At 37.0% G+C, this 18,744-nt stretch overlaps 1 protein-coding gene across 4 annotated transcripts in view; it reads right to left on the bottom strand.

Moving 5' to 3' along the window:
* ABI3BP (ABI family member 3 binding protein) overlaps positions 1-18,744 on the bottom strand; it is a 266,245-nt gene that overhangs the window by 124,676 nt on the left and 122,825 nt on the right. For all 4 annotated transcript variants that reach the window (XM_066348013.1, XM_066348014.1, XM_066348015.1 and 1 more), the window contains exons 7-11: positions 11,603-11,651; positions 10,554-10,625; positions 9,421-9,513; positions 3,747-3,824; positions 1,401-1,475 (exon numbers count right to left, since the gene is read on the bottom strand). In XM_066348013.1, the coding sequence (XP_066204110.1) occupies positions 1,401-1,475; positions 3,747-3,824; positions 9,421-9,513; positions 10,554-10,625; positions 11,603-11,651 (367 nt within the window). The remainder of the gene's footprint in view (positions 1-1,400; positions 1,476-3,746; positions 3,825-9,420; positions 9,514-10,553; positions 10,626-11,602; positions 11,652-18,744) is intronic.

Here is an 18,744-nt window from a genome sequence, read left to right as displayed (position 1 = left end):
AATTCGTTTCTTAATTTTCTCAGCTATATATATGGTGCTTTTAGATATATTCCATTGAGAGTCAAACCAAGCACCGAACAAATCTGAACTAGAAAATGTTCATCTACTAGCTTTTAAAATTAGGATTTTGGTGACTACATGGCTTGATATTTCAGTTCACCCCCATCAACAACTTTTGATATTTCACTCACAGAGAAATTTGAAAAATTCAAGAAGCAGTCTGCATAAATATAAATATATCCTCTCTGTAAAGAGAAACAATTGACTGAAAGATATTTAAGGAAAATGTAGAAAATAATTTATCTAGTGGCACAATAATTTTTAATGAAAAGAATCAAATATAACATCACAATATAACTACCAAAAAGAAACACAATGGAAGAATTTGTTATATAGAGAGACAGACTCCTTAGGACCCTAAATGATAAAATACAGATTTTATAGCATTTAAAAACTAGGTGTTAGCTTATTGTTATAATCCAAGTGTCCTTTCTTTCCTGTGAGGAGATGAATTTGAATAAATTAGCCTAAGAACTTCTTTCAACCATGATTAAGTTCCCAAGGCAATAATAAGCTACAGTGTTGAATAATTTTTACCTATAGTGCTCAGTGGTAATTCAAACCTAGGTGTTAGAATAGTTTGCAGTCTGTCTGGGATCCTTTCGCTGAGAACTACAATAAGGAAGAATTCATTTAGCAACTGTATGAATGAGGATTTGATGTTGAGGCTTAACCGCAACCATGTGACGCAAGCTCAGAGTGTGCGCTAGGCAGCTGATGCCTTTCATGGCACAGCTGTCTTTCCCTGGAAAAGTTTTATATAGCTGTGTGAATTTGAAGGGACACTTTCAAAAGGCTGTGGTGTGGCACGGATGATCAGCATCACAGGGACAGAACAAAACACATGCTGCTCCTTTTCTTCAGAAGAGAGTGAAGCAAGTAAGAGTCTCTTGGGCCAAGAAGCAGCTAACATGCGTGGCACGAAATTCTCATCAGAAGGCATGACACTTTCGGGGACTCTCCTCATATTTAGTATACAGATGACTTGGAACAGCCAATCAAAACAGAAAGCACAAACACAGTCGAGACTTACAGGTTTCCCCCACCTCTCCAAGATTTCTGGGTTAAAAGCCTGGCGTTATGTTTTTCTATATATCCCCCCAAAAAACTGGTGAAAAGGGTGTGCAGCTAGAGGTGCCTAGAGCGTCATTTACCAGGATCAAGGCATGTTGTTAACTCCTTAATGAAACTGATCCAGGAGATAGTAAGATTCACTACTGCCAGTAAGGAGAAAAGAGATATGGGGGAGGGGGGGAAAGCTAAGATAATTGGGTTACTTTTCTTTTCTATGAATGTTGGGAGGGTTGTGTTTATTTTAGAAAGAAACTTCTTGGAATTACCCAGCGTTGTTTCTGAAATGTCTAATGCACTAGACACAGTGGGCTTAGTGGTTCTTGGAACTGATTCAGGAGTCACTGGAAAGTAAAAAAGACAACTTTACAAATTAAGATAAAATCATGAAACAATCAAAGACCATAAGACATTCGTTGTCCTTTAGAATTAATAATGACACACAGCTCATTACTCCTCAAGTTACTCATGTTAAGGATTCCCTTGCTTGCTTGCTCCAGGTGCCTGATCTGACATTGCTTCCAACATTTCCTTTCTGGTTCGGTCCACTTTCCTTGTGTTACAAAATGCTCTCTGAACTGACCTCCATGAAAGTACTTATCAGTTTAATCATAACGTCTAATTTGTCTGCCTTTCAGGGCTTAGCACAATGTCAGCCAGCACATGATAAATGTTGCTTAAATAAATTAATTCATCGGCAAATAAAATAAAGATCCAGGGCAAAAAAGGTTTATTTAGAATGATTATATTATATGATTTCTCTCTTTCAAACTGCAGTCAACATGTAAAGGTTGAAATTATGATAAGGATCCAAATGATCAACCATAAGTTTCAAGTGCTAGCTCAAAGGCAAAGATGACCTCAGCTAAATAGCTTTTAAGAAATAAGAACCAGGACCACTGAGATCTGGAATAAATTGTGAGCTAGACAATTCCATAATTTTTGCAGAGTAAGGACTTGTGGTAACACAGTAACACTGAATAATAAGTCATAGTGTTTGAGTAAGTGTTTCTGAAGTGGAAAATTCTGAAAAAGGTTTAACAAAGAAATAAGCAATCTGTAGAGTCTCCCATGAGATATATGCCAAGTGAAGAAAGTATAATTGGGTAGAATCTTTGAGGCAGAAAGGAAGTTGGAGCCATCCACTGGGTCATGCCTATGTTTCTGTTGGTATCATACAATTATATTGAAATCAGAAAACTACCTAGGAATTTTATCCAAATAGATTATTTCAGCATCTTGAATAGCTTCTACCTCTGCTCTAACTCCCAGGATGTTGAGGGTTGGAAGGTCCATCTTTCTCCTTTAGGCAAAAACACGTACTTCTTGCTTTGTCAAAAATATCCCTACTTGAATTGGTTTCTTGAAAGCAAGTTATAATACTTCCCCACCAATCTTTAGCTTCTTCGGACCAGTTATGAGCCCAGGAGTTTAGTACAAAATAAATATCAATAATATATCAATTTATAGAAATTTTATGAATTAAAAATTTTACTTTATTTTGGAATTACTTTGCTAAATGTTAATTTGGAGAAATTCTTGCCAGATGTTTGTTTAACTGATCCCTAGATGAGGTGCTATTGCTGTGGGAAAAACTCTGTAGTTCAGAGAATAATGTGTCCCCAGAGGGCTGGACTTGGGCAGTTAAATCATAGAAAAAATGCTGAATGTTTGTTAGTGATGGCTGATAAACTGTGGGGAAAATGTGCACTATGTTTATTCTTTGAAGGGTTTTTACTGAACTAGATTATCCCTGTCTATATTAGGATTGTTAATCCTTTAAAGATATTGTTGCTAAACAATATAAATCTCAAGCTATGCATTTGTGAGGGATATTGGCATTTTGCTCAATTGATCACCTGTGAAAGTGAAGAAACAAAAAATGGTCTCATGTCCTCACATAAAAAGAAAGCAACAAAACCAGATATTACATTTTAGTATAAAAATATTTCAGGCCCTGGCCGGTTGGCTCAGTGGTAGAGCGTCGGCCTGGCGTGCAGAAGTCCCGGGTTTGATTCCCGGCCAGGGCACACAGGAGAAGCGCCCATCTGTTTCTCCACCCCTCTCCCTCTCCTTCCTCTCTGTCTCTCTCTTCCCCTCCCGCAGCCAAGGCTCCATTGGAGCAAAGATGGCCCGGGCGCTGGGGATGGCTCCTTGGCCTCTGCCCCAGGCGCTAGAGCGGCTCTGGTCGCAACAGAGCGACACCCCGGAGGGGCAGAGCACCACCCCCTGGTGGGCAGAGCATCGCCCCCTGGTGGGCGTGCTGGGGTGGATCCCGATTGGGCGCATGCGGGACTCTGTCTGACTGTCTCTCCCCGTTTCAGGCTTCAGAAAAATACACACACACAAAAAAAATATTTCAGAATGTTGAGGTAACAACTTTCACACAGAGTGAAAAATATAGTTAGCATTTTACATATCAGTTATATGATTCAATAGTTCATTTTGCTTCTGCTATTTTTTCAAACATAGAATCACTGATCATTTGTGCTTGCAATAAAAATGAATTTCCTTCTGGCTCTTCACTGAATAAAGAGTACAGGCTTGTCAATCACTTACTATTTGAAAAAATATTACTTATTCTTTCAAAGTAAACAAAACGGGGATCTCATTACCTGTTATGGACTGTGCTGGGATTTTTTCTACCTTTGGTGTTTTAGATTCAGCTGGTAAGGCCAAGGTTTCATTCTTAGCTAAAAAAATTCAAATAACAAACAATTTACCTCACTTCCTTATAACACAGTGTCTAAATATAATTTATTCAAAACATAATCAAGTAACACACTAATTCTAGAAATCCATTATTCTCTTGTTCTTTCTCATAGGCAGTCAACAAATTTATTATGCATTTCTACCACAAATTACCATGAATAGATGACAGTGTTCAGAATTTCTTTTTATTAACTCTCAGTAATTTTTTTAAGATCTAAGTTGGCACTAGAATGAAGAAAAAAATCACAGCCCAATACTTGGATAACTCTTAAGTTGCTCTGATTCACATACTTTCTGGAAGGCACATATTACATTGCAAATACTCCATGGAATTTTACATTTAAGTACTCCTAATTTGAAAAAAAATCAATGAATAGAAAATTTCCATTATTACACATGTAAAACATGCAACAGGTTATGACACTGAAATTTTAGAAAAGCACAAATAACACAAATGAGAAACTAAATTATTTGAAAATATTTGTGGCAAAAATATCAACAGTAAGTCACCATGAGTATTCAGTGTAAAGAATAAAAATGATCTATCCCTTCATTTTTTTTCCTCTTTAGACAATTATTCAAGAAACTTCCTTCTAAAATTTAGTTATTCTTTTTTTAAAAAGTACATTTCAATACCAGAGTTTCCCAATGATTAAGATATTTCCCATTTTAAAAATGCACCAAGGATTAAGTGGATTCAGCTATTTTGGACACAAAATCAATGACCTACTTATAATATTTTGAAACAGTCCAGTGGCTATTTTGAAATTAATGAAAGAATTTTGAATTAATGAAAGAATTAATTTATTAATTAATTCAGTCTTCAGAATTACTTCTTATTAACTCAGTAATTTTTTTAAGATCTAAGTTGGCATTGGAATAAAGAAAAAAATCACAGCCCAACAGATTGAATTAATTTCATTAATTTTGAATTAATGAAAGAATTAATTCATCTTTGAGATACCCTGATTATATCGCCTTGAACTGATTATAATTAGATGGGATATTTTAAAGTCCGAAAAGCTGTTCTTGGATTTCTCAACTTTGGCACTATCGAAATTTAGGGCCGAATAATTTTTTGTTGGGCGCCTTTCCTTTGCTGTGGGATGTTCAGTAGCACCCCTGCCTTTACGAACTGATTCCACTAGTACTTTCATAGTTGTGGCAGCCAAAAATGTCTCCAGACATTGCCAAATATCTCCTGGGGGACAAAATTGCTCCCTGTTAAGAACTATTGATATAACCTGTTCTCTCAAAGTTCTTTGAGGATGCTTTGTAACCTCCTTTTGAAGTTCATATCACTGTTGGAAAGACCATTTTATTCTCTTCAGTTGATATGGGCATAAAATACATATTTCCTTGTGATGGACAAAGGCAGTAACAAAGTTATCCCTTTCACAATGTTACTAGAAGACAATAAATTTTTAACCTGTATTATAGAAGCATTCAATAGATTCATAACAGAGCTAATTATTTTCAGGAGTGATTTAAAATGCTAGAAATAGGTGTCACAAGTGCTACATACTTGCCGTATCATATCAAATTGCCAAGTGTGCGCTTTGAACTCACATGCACTTGATGTTACACATTATGTGTGCACAATGGGAATGTTTAATACTATTGTTCAAATTCAGTTAGCAGGGTGTAAGGGAAGAGACTCTATTTCTAGAATAATAATAAACACAGATCCAGTAAAAGTTAATGAAAATTCTTTCTACAATTTCTAAATTTGATTAACCTTTTTTTTCCCCCTGCCTTTTTTGTAGTCACTGCTTTTGTTTGGAATCATTGTGATGGTTAGCACAGGAAAAAACATTCATGTTACAAATTTTTATGAGGCAAGCTCTGGTTCTGTTATTTTCAGCATGTACCGTAAGAAAATGTTTACTCTTATTTTTCAAATATAAGATTGCAAGGTTCTTGTTTAATGGTCTTTGTTCAGTGTCCTCTTATCCTTTAGGGCACATTTGCTAATCCTCTCATTCCTGTGTAACATACTATGTTCTTGGTGGTTGTCTGGCTGACTAGGACTGTTTACTTATTTATTTACTTACTAATTTATTTTAACTTCCAGATCCTAGACTTTCATGCAATGTTCTAAACTGCTTTGCTTTAGCTTCTTATATTCTGAACATACCCTTTAGCTGGCAATAACCTTAACCTAAAATTAGGCTGAAAAAGAAGAAAGATAGGTAAACTACCTTCCTGAAAGAGAATTGTATTCTTTAGACATCACCATTTCTTACAAAGGCACATTGCTTTTCTAAATATTGTATTTCAGGATCAGAGACATTGGTACATGAGAAATATTGAAATGGAGGCTTTTTGTGTTTCCTATCGACCCTGAGCACTATCCATGTACAAGTGCAGCCCTTGGTACTAGCTGAACACAATGCCATCCGAATGACCTAAAACCCTGGAAATTCCTTTTCCTCTCTGATTCTTCTGTACCTTTTTTTCAACACTGTTGTTTCCTTTCATTTTTGGCAAGCTAAGTCTTGGCTTTGGCAAACCCTTTGTATATCCCTGGGAGATTGGATGTAATACTAGCTTTCTTGTTTATGTCTCTCATTACTCACATCATGTGTTCTTAGAACAAAAAAGTAATTTCTTGATGCCCCATGATGGACCCTGCTAGAATGAAGATATTATTTTTAAGATTTACTCCATAGAAAATAGGACTTTTTAAAAATTGCGGGGATAAATAATCCCAAAAAAGTTTATTTCTCCCTTGATAATCTAAATATATTCACATTAAAAAAATACAGTAAATTTCAAATGTAATTTTTAAACACAATCTGTTAAGATGGTACATTTGGGCCCTGGCCGGTTGGCTTAGTGGTAGAGCGTCGGCCTGGCGTTCAGGAGTCCCGGGTTCGATTCCCGGCCAGGGAACACAAGAGAAGCGCCCGTCTGCTTCGCCACCCCTCCCCCTCTCTTTCCTCTCTGTCTCTCTCTTCCCCTCCCACAGCCAGGGCTCCATTGGAGCAAAGTTGGACTGGGCGCTGAGGATGGCTCTGTGGCCTCTGCCCCAGGTGCTAGAGTGGCTCTGGTCGTGACAGAGCAACGCCCCAGATGGGCAGAACATCGCCCCCTGGTGGGTGTGCCGGGTGGATCCCGGTCGGGCGCATGCGGGAGTCTGTCTGACTGCGTCCCCATTTCCAACTTCAGAAAAATACAAAAAAAAAAAAAAAAAAAAGATGGTACATTTGATGGAGTTCCTGGGCATTTTCATATATACTGGCTATCAAGTTTTTCAATGTGTGAAAAAACTTACCAGTGTTAAATTTGACAGGTGTTTCCCCAGAAATACAAATTTAAAAAGATACTTACTATTAATATTTGAATAAAATTTTCTCTACTAAAATCACACTTAAATTTTCTCTACTAAATCACATTTAATCCTGAAGTGAATTGTACCCAGAAAAATAAAATTAAAACCAAAACAAAAATATCTACTGTTTACTCTCTAAATTAAAGAACTGGTATTAAGGTAGCATGTGAAACTTTGCAAAAAAAAAAAAAAAAAAAAAAGGGCAATATCACCCAAGACTAAGGACTAGGGAATAGGATACCATCGGATTCAAAACTGACAGCAGTGGTCTGATCATTTTCAGTCTCTCACACATCTTAGGTTTTGTAGTTTTGATGACTAGTTTAGGAACAGAATCAGTAAGAGATGGGCTGGCTCTTTCTTCCTCTCTTTCCAAACAAGTATTTCCTAGGTGCAGGGCAAGGCAAGATGTAGGCTCCAGACAGAGGACAGGTCAGTGCGGAAGTTCTGAGCTCTGATTCCAAATACAGGTTCACTGAGGGAGTTTTATTTGAAAGCTTCCTGGCTTTTAGCACACTATCTAGAAAATGTAGAATTGAAGGGAGGTGATCGAGATTGATGAACACATTGAGGATAAGCAGCCTAGAGTCATGTTCAATTTTCATCATATCACACCTCCTTCTATATTTATCAACAGCCCAAGACATTCTCCAGAAACTCTAGAGGGGTGGTTCTCAAAGTATGGTTCCCAGACCAGTAATATTAGCGTCACTTACTCACAAGAAATGCCGATTCTCAGGCCCCACCCCCGGCCTCCTGACTCAGTAACTCTGGAGGTGGGCCCAGCAGTCTGTGCCTTCCCTGTCACACTGTGTGATGCTTGATCAAGCTCGAGATCCTCTGTTACAGAGAGAATTCAAACTAAACTTATGCTGAAGTATAGCAACTAACTTAGCCCAGTGACTGCCACAGTTATGCCTTGGGCTCCTTTTAAAAGGTTTTGCTGGAATTTTTAACCCCAAAGTTTTATGTTTTTTAAACACTGAAATCAGAGCAGTTTCTTTCTAGAAGTAGGAAGCAGTAACAATCTCAATTAAATAATAATGCTAACAGTCCTGACCTTTATATAAGTTATTATTAAAATTATCTGTTGGTCACTTGATGGTATCATATACAAAGTATAATTTATAACTTACTTTATTTGAAAATTATATGAATGTGTGCATTTTGAATAATTTGATAAATGTTCCTCTTCTTTTATAAATGTAAAATTTTTAATATTTTGTATAAATATAACTATTTCCCTATAGTATATGATTTAGTACCTTCAACACTCCAATTTCTCTGCCCCTTACTTTTTTCCCCCAACTTTTAAATTGTGGTAAAATTATATCCATAACATAAAGTTTATGATCTTAACCATTTTTAACTGTAAAGCTTAGTAGTATTAAATCTATCAATAATCTTGTGCAACCATCACCACCATCCACCTCCAGAACTCTTAGCATCTTAGGAAACTGAAACTCTGTTCCATTAAACACCAACTCCCCACTCCTCTCTTCCTTTCAGCCCCAGCAACCATCGTTCATAAGTATCTGTCTTTTTGCAATTGGCTTATTTTGCTCAGTGTAATGTCATCAAGGTTCATCAACATTGTAGCATACATAAAAATTTCCTTCCTTTTGGCCTGACCTGTGGTGGCGCAGTGGATCAAGCACCAACCTGGAATGCTGAGGTCGGCGGTTCAAAACCTTGGGCTTGCCGGGTCAAGGCACATATGGGAGTTGATGCTTCTTGCTCCTCCCCCCTTCTCTCTCTCTCTCTCTCTCTCTCTCTCTATCTCTCTCCCCTCTAAAATGAATAAATAAATAAAAAAATAATTAAAAAAATTTCCTTCCTTTTCAAGGCTGAATAATATCCCATTATATGTATAAACCACATTTTGCTTATCCATTCATCTGTCAAACACTTGATTTGCTTCCAGGTTTTAGCTATTGTGAATAATGTTACTGTACTTATGGGTGTACAAATATCTTTTTGAGAACTATTTTCAACTCTTTTGGTTATATACCTAGAAGTGGAACTGCTGGATCCTGTTGTAATTCTATTTTTAATTTTTTCAGGAGTGGTCATGCTGTTTCCATAGCAGCTATCCCATTTTATATTCCTATCAATAGTACATGTAACTGACCCTTTTACTTTGAGATCCCAAGTAGCTCATTGTCTAAATTCCTGATCTTTTAAGAAAATCAATATTAGTACTCAGTCACTGAAAAGTTTAATCACAGAACTTTGCTGCTTACCTAATTGCGTCTTGATTGCATCTGAAATATCAAACATTATGGATGTAGGGAGTTTTACGGTACTTTCATTAAGACCAGGAATAACAAGGTGGACTGCAAGAAAATGGAAGTAAAGATGAGAGAAAGAAAATGCATCATATTAGTAAATATGAAGTTTAGTACATATTTTGCTTAGTCAATTTTAGTCAAAACTGTAAAAATTTGGAAAAATATGACAGAAACTTTTAAACAGAATATTTTTTATATGCAGATCTTTTATACTACCTAAATCCTCCGGCTTTTGAGCAATGGACTCAAAAATTGTAAAATGGCTTCCCTGACCAGTGTTGGCACAGTAGATAGAGTGTCAACCTGGGATGCTGAGGACCCAGGTTTGAAACCTGAGGTTGCAGGCATGAGTGTGAGATCATAGACATGACCCTATGGTTGTTGGCTTGAGCCCACGCATTGCTGGTTTGAAGCCCAAGGTCACTGGTTTGAGCTCAAGGTCGCTGGTTTGAGCAAGGGATCACTGGCTCAGTTGGAGCCCCCCAGTCAAGGCACATATGAGAAGCAATCAATGCTTTTCATCCCCCTTTCTGTCTGTCTCTGTCACTCTCTTGCAAATAAATAAATAAATAAATAAATAAATAAATAAATAAATAAATAAATAAATATTGTAAAATGGCTGTTTCATGTGCATGGTGAACAAAGAACACCATTATTAATATATATATATATATATATATATATATATATATATATATATATATATATATATATATATATATATATTTTTGGTGGAGGATGCGGGCATCGATCCCGCTACCTCTCGCAAGCCAATTATTAATAATTTTTAAAAGAGAAATTCAATATGACAAAGACCCCCTCAGAACTACAACAACCCTGTGGGGTAGTTAGGATGGGTGCCATCCCACTAGGCATGAGCTAGAGTTGTATCTCTAACATATTGTAACAAAGGTAGTATCACTTGGCTCCTAGCCTGGAATAAACACAGCCAGGATCCTAAGTGTTGAGAAGAAATGAACCAACATCAGTTTAACAGATCTACTCATAGCCCAAAATTCCATAAAGGCTCTATTGTCAAAATATAACTTGCCTTTCTTCATTTAGTTATAGAGTTCAAGACTCACCCAGTATTGTTCCTCCAATGGGACTCTTATCTGGGGATTTAGTTGAAGCCCTGTGAGTAACATTCTGGATCACTGTTGAAATAAAAAAAAAATAATAGTGGGGATGTGGGGGAGGATAGAAAGCAATAAGAATCTAATAATATAAAGTCATGTGCTCTGAGGAAGCCTTGATCTAACTTTTCAGCTCATAGAAATGAAGTCATTGGGTTGACTAAACAGCCAACAAAAGAACAAGAAGGTACGTCTTACCTTAATACCAATGCCTATAAGTAACGAAGGGCTATTATTATTCTATCATAAAGTGTTTCATTCTAGTGAGCTGAAATTTTCTCTTCTGATTTCTACTCGCTGCAGCCTACTCAAATTAAAGAATTAGCACAAAGTGAGGCAAAGACCTGCTAAATAAAAAGAATTAGAAAATATATATTCTCAAAGCTAATTGACCCTGCTTTGTGAGTACACTTGGGACATTATTTTATTAAAGTGAATAACAATTTTTAAGTGCCCAATATCTTCTACCAAAAACTTTCTGCACATAATAAATTCAGTTCAGTAATTTGGAAAAGTGAAAGACAAAACAAAACAACCAAATAAACACACACAAAAAACTGGATGCTGAAATGAAATAATTAATTCATTTGATTAATTCTTGAAGCCTGAATGTCTTAACTTTCTCTAAAGTAACCACTAAATCACAGTTCTCATCTCATTAATCCAAACATTCTATTAATGATTTTCTTCATGTATGCTAACTTAAACTAAGCCACACATATTTAATTGGCTTTTTAAAATTAAATACGTATGATTGCTTTGTCCCTAGTTGTACAACCAATGTGACTTGCCATGACTTGGCTTATTGGTTCAAGAGCCAAAATTGCCTATGAACTTCTAATTTACTAGACCGGACTGATTTCTTCAGACTTTTTTTTCTGAAAAACAATAATCAGAAAAGTTGAGGAAATATGTGCAGTATCATTTAATTATCTCAGTTAAAAAATATATTAAAAATAGTTCTGAATACATATCCAGAGAAGACTCACAACAATTACCTTGCTTGATGATTGTTATTGGGATCAGCTTCCTTGGGACATGTGCTGGCTGAAGAGAGAGGGAAAGCATCGGGTTTTGAGTTAGTGCTAATTTTTTAAAAATAATAGATCCAAATGGAATGTAGCCCTTTTTATATTCAGTAACGTCTCCCATGACATCGGTTTAACAGTTGCTGGAAAGTACATTTATATTTGCCTCTATTTTACTGGGTTTGCTTTGTTTTACCCATAATTGTCCAAATATTTGACAGAAGCTGTTTCTTTTTTTTTTTTTTTTAATTTATTCATTTTAGAGAGGAGAGAAAGAGACAGAGAGAGAGAGGAGAGACAGAGAGAGAGAAGGGGGGAGGAGCTGGAAGCATCAACTCCCATATGTGCCTTGACCAGGCAAGCCCAGGGTTTCGAACCGGCAACCTCAGCATTTCCAGGTCGACGCTCTATCCACTGCGCCACCACAGGTCAGGCCTCTTTTCTTTTTTTAATTGAATGTATTGGGGTACATGTTTCAAGTGTGCAGCTCAATAAAACATCATTTTCTCACTGCATTGTGCACCTGTTACCCCAAGCAAAGTCTCCTTCACTCCCCACTTCCCCCCACTCTGCCCACCTCCACTTCCCCTCCACCTTGCCCTCTGGCTATCACCACACTGTTATCTCTCTCTCTCTCTCTCTCTCTCTCTCTATATATATATATATATATATATATATATATATATATTTATATATATATATATGGTATATATATATATAGTGAATTCCTTCACCTTTTGTCATCCACTCCCCCAATCCCTACCCTCTGACAGCTGACAGTCTGTTCCGTGTATCCATGTCTCTGTTTCTATTTTGTTCATCAGTTTATTTTGTTCATTAGATTCCACATGTAAGTGAGATCATGTGGTACTTGTTTTTCTCTGACTGGCTTATTTTATTTAGCCTAATAGTCTCCAGCTCCATCTACATTGTCGTAAATGTAAGATTTCATGACAGAAGCAGTTTCTTAAGAACCCCCGTTCGTTTACTTAGAAACTACAATGGAAAGCTCTGGATTAAGTACTAGTTTATTTTTACTTTATTTCTGATGTGATCGAGTCAAATTCTGCCTTTACTTTCCCTCTCAAATAGATGATAAGCCACATATTATCTTTCTAACGCAAACAACTTTAATTATCTGAGCGTACCCAATTGCTGCTGCTGCTGCTGCTACTGCACATAGCACAACCACCATGAGCTCCTGACACCACGCACTGCCTTGCCCAAGAAGGTAGAGCTGGGAATTGCATCCAGACATTTCTACTTCTAAAGTCTATATGTACTCTTAACCACTCTGTACATATCGATGCACAAGGGATCTCAGAATTAGAAGGGCAGTTCTCAGGAGGCTGTACATTTTCCCCTTTCCCAAACTGCCTTAGAGTCCCAAAGGAAATTTTAAAATCACAGAGCTACTTGATCTAGGGACAGGTATAGTGTGAACTTTAAAGGGAAGTCATCTCCAGACATAACTGTGAGCCAAGGATAAGACAGTCAAAGGAGAGACATGGGAATAGGGTAAGAGAAAGGCAGCAAATTATATACAGAAGAATTAGATTGAGTTAGAGGTAAGCATGACATTGATTTCTTTATGCTTAATTTAGAGTGCATACGTAATCCAGGTATTCTACCTACCACATCTGTTGATAATTCAGGATGCTGAATAAGATACTTACAACATAATTATGAGCAAAAGAGACTAACATGTTATCATTTTAATAAATGATATTCCTACAATCAAGAAGGGCTATGATATCAAGCTTTACTGTTGGCTATTTTTCTTCTTATATTAAGGTCCTATGTTTATAAATAAATAAATAAATGTTTACTATAATCAGATTATTTTAAGTTTTCTTTTTTAAAAAATTTTATTGAATTTATTTGAGCAACTAATAAAATTTTACAATTCTAGGTATATCATTCTGTAATATATCATCTGTATAGTACATTGTGTAGTAGTACTGTCTACACCTATTGACCCAGTGCTATAGAATGAATTCTGTGTCACCCCAATTCATGTTAAAACTTAATCTCTGGCCCTGGCCAGTTGACTCAGGGGACAGAGCATTGGAATAGAGTATTGGCCCAGCTATGGATGCCCTGGGTTCGATTTCCAGTCAGAATACATAAGAGAAGTGATCATCTACTTCTCTTCCCCTGCCTCTCCCTCTTCTTTCCCTCTTCCCCTCCTGCAGCTGGTGGCTCAATCCATTTGAACATCAGCCCCAAGCAAGGGTTGCCAGGTGAATCCTAGTCAGGGCGCATGCAGGAGTCTGTCTCACTATCTCCTCTCCTCTCTCTTAAAAAAAAAAGAACTTAATCCCCACTGAGATGGCATTAACAGGTGGGGCATTTGAAAAGTGGTTAGGTCATAAGGGTGGAATCCACATACAAGGAATTAGTGCCCTTATAAAAAAGACCGCAGAGAGCTCCTTCCACCCTTCTACCATGCAGAAGGGAGCTGGCTATGAACCAGGAAATGAGCTCTCACCAAACACTAAATCTATCGACTCCTTGATTATGGATTCCCCAAACTCCAGAACTATGAGAAATAAATGTTTACTGTTTAAAGTACATAGTTTATGGTATTTTTGTTACAGTAGCCCTAATGAATTAAGACACCCAGCAACCTAGCCTAAGGAATTAATCAAAGTTACAAGTAATCTTATATGTGTAAGGGTGTTTATTCCCCAAGGTGAAACAACCTCATTATCCAAAAGCAGAATTTTATAAAATAAATTGCGGTTCAAATTTTTGATGTCTATTTAATTAAGTAGAAAAAATATGCATTATACATTAAAAAGACAGAAATTTCTGTCTACAACGTAACTCAATTTTATAACAAGTATATACAGACAAAAGGCCAGAGGGAAAGAGACCATAGTTTAACAGTAGTTATTCTTACAAATTGAAATTAATTTTATTCTGTATACTTTTTTCCTATTTTCCAAATTTCTGACATGGGTAAATTACATTTCTACTTAGAAAAAGAGATCTTAATCGACAGTTTGTTCAGCTGCTACCTATGCTTCTGTGCTGCATAGCTCATACACAATTGGTAAAGAAGAGTGATGTAAATATAATTTGTACATGATTTTTCCCAGGCAAGGAAAGGGGAAAAGTAGGATTAGAAGTATAAGCTCCAACAGGAAAAAAAAAAAAACAACACTCAGCTTTGATGTTGCCCTGGCGGTAGGATTTCTTTCATCTTTTTTTAATAAGGAAATTAAATATGAGAGCTTCTACACGAGATCCTTCCCCAGCGAGGCACAGTAAGACCCATGGAACGTCCTCATGTGTCTACCTTACTTCCGCCTGTCCTGCTCCAGCAAAAGGATCGACAGTACGTGGACTCTACCATTGCTCAGAATTTTAAATGCCTGCTGTGGCAGCGTCCAGTCACATGGGAGCCACTCACCAGAGGACCCATACCGTCTTCATAGGTACTAATAATGCTTCTTGTTAGAGCTGTGACTACAGGTCCTAAGATTTTTGAATGCTTTGTTTTACTGAATTATTGTGCCCATTTGGCTGAATGTGAAGTTTTTCATACACATTACACATTAGAACAAATGCCTACATGTTGTTGTGCTGAGCCTTTGAATTGCATTATCTCAATTTTTGTTTCTTTTGCTGTGATGATTTGTTTTAAAGAATGTCTTTCAAGGACAAATGGAAAATATTTCACTCTTCCCATTCAGGGGACAAAGTTTCTCTGCAAATTCTTACTTGAGTACAGACCCATGTTCTACAAAGATGGCAAGACTATATGTACAGTATGTGCTGCCAAAAAATAAGGAATCATTTAGCTGTAGAAGCCAATTCTTTTTAGACCTATTACTACGCCCTTGTCTAATCTGTAATCCAAAGATGCAACAAGACTGGACTAATGAGGGAGAAGCTGCCTCTCTGTAAGCAGCTTTTTAAAGTGCATCAGGGAAGCCCCTCTACTAAAGTGTTTATGTAGAAGGCTCTAACATTCCCAAGGAGAGATCCTCCTGTGTTTCCTTTCTCTGAGTTTTCTTATAAAAATGTAGGAAAATGTGTTATTTGGACTCACTGGGAAATAAAATACTGTAATTTTCCAACTGAATAGTGTTTAACCAATTAGTTGAATTGTTTCATGTATTTTTTGTTTTTTTGTTTTTTTTTAGATAAATGTGCCGTAACCTGCCCTTTCCATCGCAGACTTGCATTAGGAACATCTATCAATGTGTATAGGAATCTCAGTGCAGCTGGTGTGGGGCGTGGAGGTGGGGAGCAAGGCAGTGGCAGTCCCACATGCTGCTGCAGTTTATCTGGCCTGGTCTCAGCAGAATACTGCTGTCTATGAAACTTACCCTGGTACCCAATTTCTTAGGCCATTTCCTTGCTGACTCTTTTGTCTGCAGCTTGTTGACCCCCATTCCTGTCACAAACCCCTATCACTGCTTCCTGTCTTAGCTCTTGACCTGTACTCATCAAATATTTTCTTAAATGTTTACTATATACCAGAAAGTAAGCATATTTCCCTCTTGCTTTACAAGAGACACATGATCTTATTATTATTTTTTTTAGTTTCAAGATACTCTACCCCTTTATTTATTTATTCAGTTAGAAGAAGGGAGGCAGAGAGACACACTCTTGCATGTGCCCCAACCAGGATCCACTTGGCAATCCCACTAGGGGGCAATGCTCTGCCCATCTGGGGTGTTGCCCCATCGCTCAGCAAGAAAGCTTTTCTTAGTACAGGGGTCCGGAACCTATGGCTCCCGAGCCAGATGTGGCTCTTGATGGCTGCATCTGGCTCACAGACAAATCTTTAATAAAAAAATAATAACGTTAAAAATATAAAACATTCTCACGTATTACAATCCATTCATTTTCTACCGCTCATGCTCATGGTTATGGGGGGCTGGAGCCAATCACAGCTGTCCTCCGGGACAACACCAAATTTTTATTGGATAATGCATAACGAACATGGGTCGTTGTATGGCTCTCATGGAATTACATTTTAAAATATGTGGCGTTCATGGCTCTCTCAGTCAAAAAGTTTCCCGACCCTTGTCTTAGCACCTGAGGCAAGGCCCTGGTGCTATCCTCAGCACCCGGGGCCACCTCACTCCAATTGAGCCATGGCTGCAAGAAGGGGAGAGAAAGAGAAAGAAAGAGGAAAAGAAGCGGGAAGGGGAGGGGTGGAGAAGCAGATGGGCGCCTCTCCTGTGGCCCTGACCAGGAATGGAACCCAGGACAGCTACACGCTGGGCGAAGGCTCTACCATTGAGCCAACCAATGAGCCAGAGCCTACTTTGTCCCTTAAGAAACCAGGTTGTACTATGTCTTGAGCAGGGTGACTAGTTAAGGGAATTCACTTTTACTATTTTTCTGGGGATGCCGTGGCTGAGTATCCAGTTGGTTAGATTTAATGGAGAGACTGATACCGCAGTGGTAAAAGGCAATTCTCCAATCACCAGTTCAGCTTTTTAGTCCTGATTTGGGAAAGCCTATACCTACTCAGAAATAACTACAGCAACCATACAGGTTGAAGGACTTCCAATTCACCCTGCATTATACTAACTTCCTCCTGCTATTATTTTAAAAATTACTTTAATAAAAGTAGTAATGATGCCAGGATGCAATCCTTTGCAGTTTATTCTTTACAGAATAATTTGTTATTATTGGTGTCAGAACATTCATTGTAGATTGACCTTGATGTTTGGGCCTGAGATAAGAAGGAGCTGTCCATTTGGGGCGTGGCTAAGGGTTACTCAAAATTGAACTTCAAAGGTTCAAGAGCCAATCCACATGAGAAGAACTTGGACAAGTTACATTCTGGAATTCATTTTGGGGATGTTCTAATGAAAGTTATAAAACCTAATGATTCCATCTAACATCTGGATAAAACTGAATCTAACATTCTATTTGCACAAGTCTTCATATTTCTGATTAGCCAAGGAGGAATTAGACATACACCTTTGGTGATATCATTGGCCAAAACATAAATTTTTCAAGTTTCTGCTTAGGACAACAATTGCTAAGAATAGGACACCTGATGTATTTACTATACACAATCTTAAGGTGTGGATGGGGGCGGGGGCACTAACATATTTCTTCCTATTCACTTCACTTGTCTAATAACTGTTACACTTTAGAAATTGGCACCATTCTCTTTTTGCTAATAATAGACATGTCTTTTTAACAACATGGGTGGATATCTGGTGGAAAAAACTTAAAGGTGCAAATAGATGTCATATTTTAGGAAAACACTGATTCTAAGAAACTTTTATTAATTAATTAAAATTCTATTTTAAAATCTCCATGAATAAATGCTATATACAAAAAATTGGTTGTTCAGTGAACTAGTTAGATAACTAAGTTTTTTTAAAACTATAGAAATAATGTATTAAAGTTGTTTTAAAATATTTTATATAATAAAATCTAATAGTAAACATTTAACCTTTATAAAAAAGACTATTCTAGATTCTCAAACATGGACAAAATAGCACAAGTATCACAAAAGATGTTTTTTCTTAAATTACATGAACCTCAAGTGATGTGATTATATTGAAAGAATCATACATTTGCTAATGCATAAGCCTTTCCTCTGACTCTTCTAGAGGTACAAACAAGGGTAATATGGAAAGTGTTTCACAACTAGTAAAAAAAGTCACTAGCCAAATGGAAGAAACACCTGCTATATGTCCTTGGCACAAGTGTACGGGCATGCCAGCGGGACCCAGGCTTAGATTCATTAACTATAATATATGTATATAATGTAACCATAAGCTTAAAATGGGGGTTATATTCAACATTCAATTCTTTTGTATTTAACTCTTTCACTGTAAGTGATTAAAATTGCATTAAATCAGTTCCCCAAGCCACACACATTAATACCAGAATCATTCACTACTTTAAAGAAGAAATGCAACTAAAAGTATAAATGTGGGAGCTGAAAATATCTATCAACAGTCGATGTATTAACCTAAATAGTACTTATCTTTTAAAAGTGGATAACTTAAGGCTCAGATTGTTTTTTCCATTTTAAATATCTTCTTTTAGAAGGTGTTAAGAAATTTTTGCTGCATATAAGTTTTAGGAGTAAGCATATGTATATGAACAGAAACATTTTTAAT

Source organism: Saccopteryx leptura, chromosome 8, assembly GCF_036850995.1.
Source record: "Saccopteryx leptura isolate mSacLep1 chromosome 8, mSacLep1_pri_phased_curated, whole genome shotgun sequence".
In the NCBI taxonomy this organism is placed as follows: Eukaryota; Metazoa; Chordata; class Mammalia; order Chiroptera; family Emballonuridae; genus Saccopteryx; species Saccopteryx leptura.
This window is presented reverse-complemented; position numbering and strand designations above follow the sequence as displayed.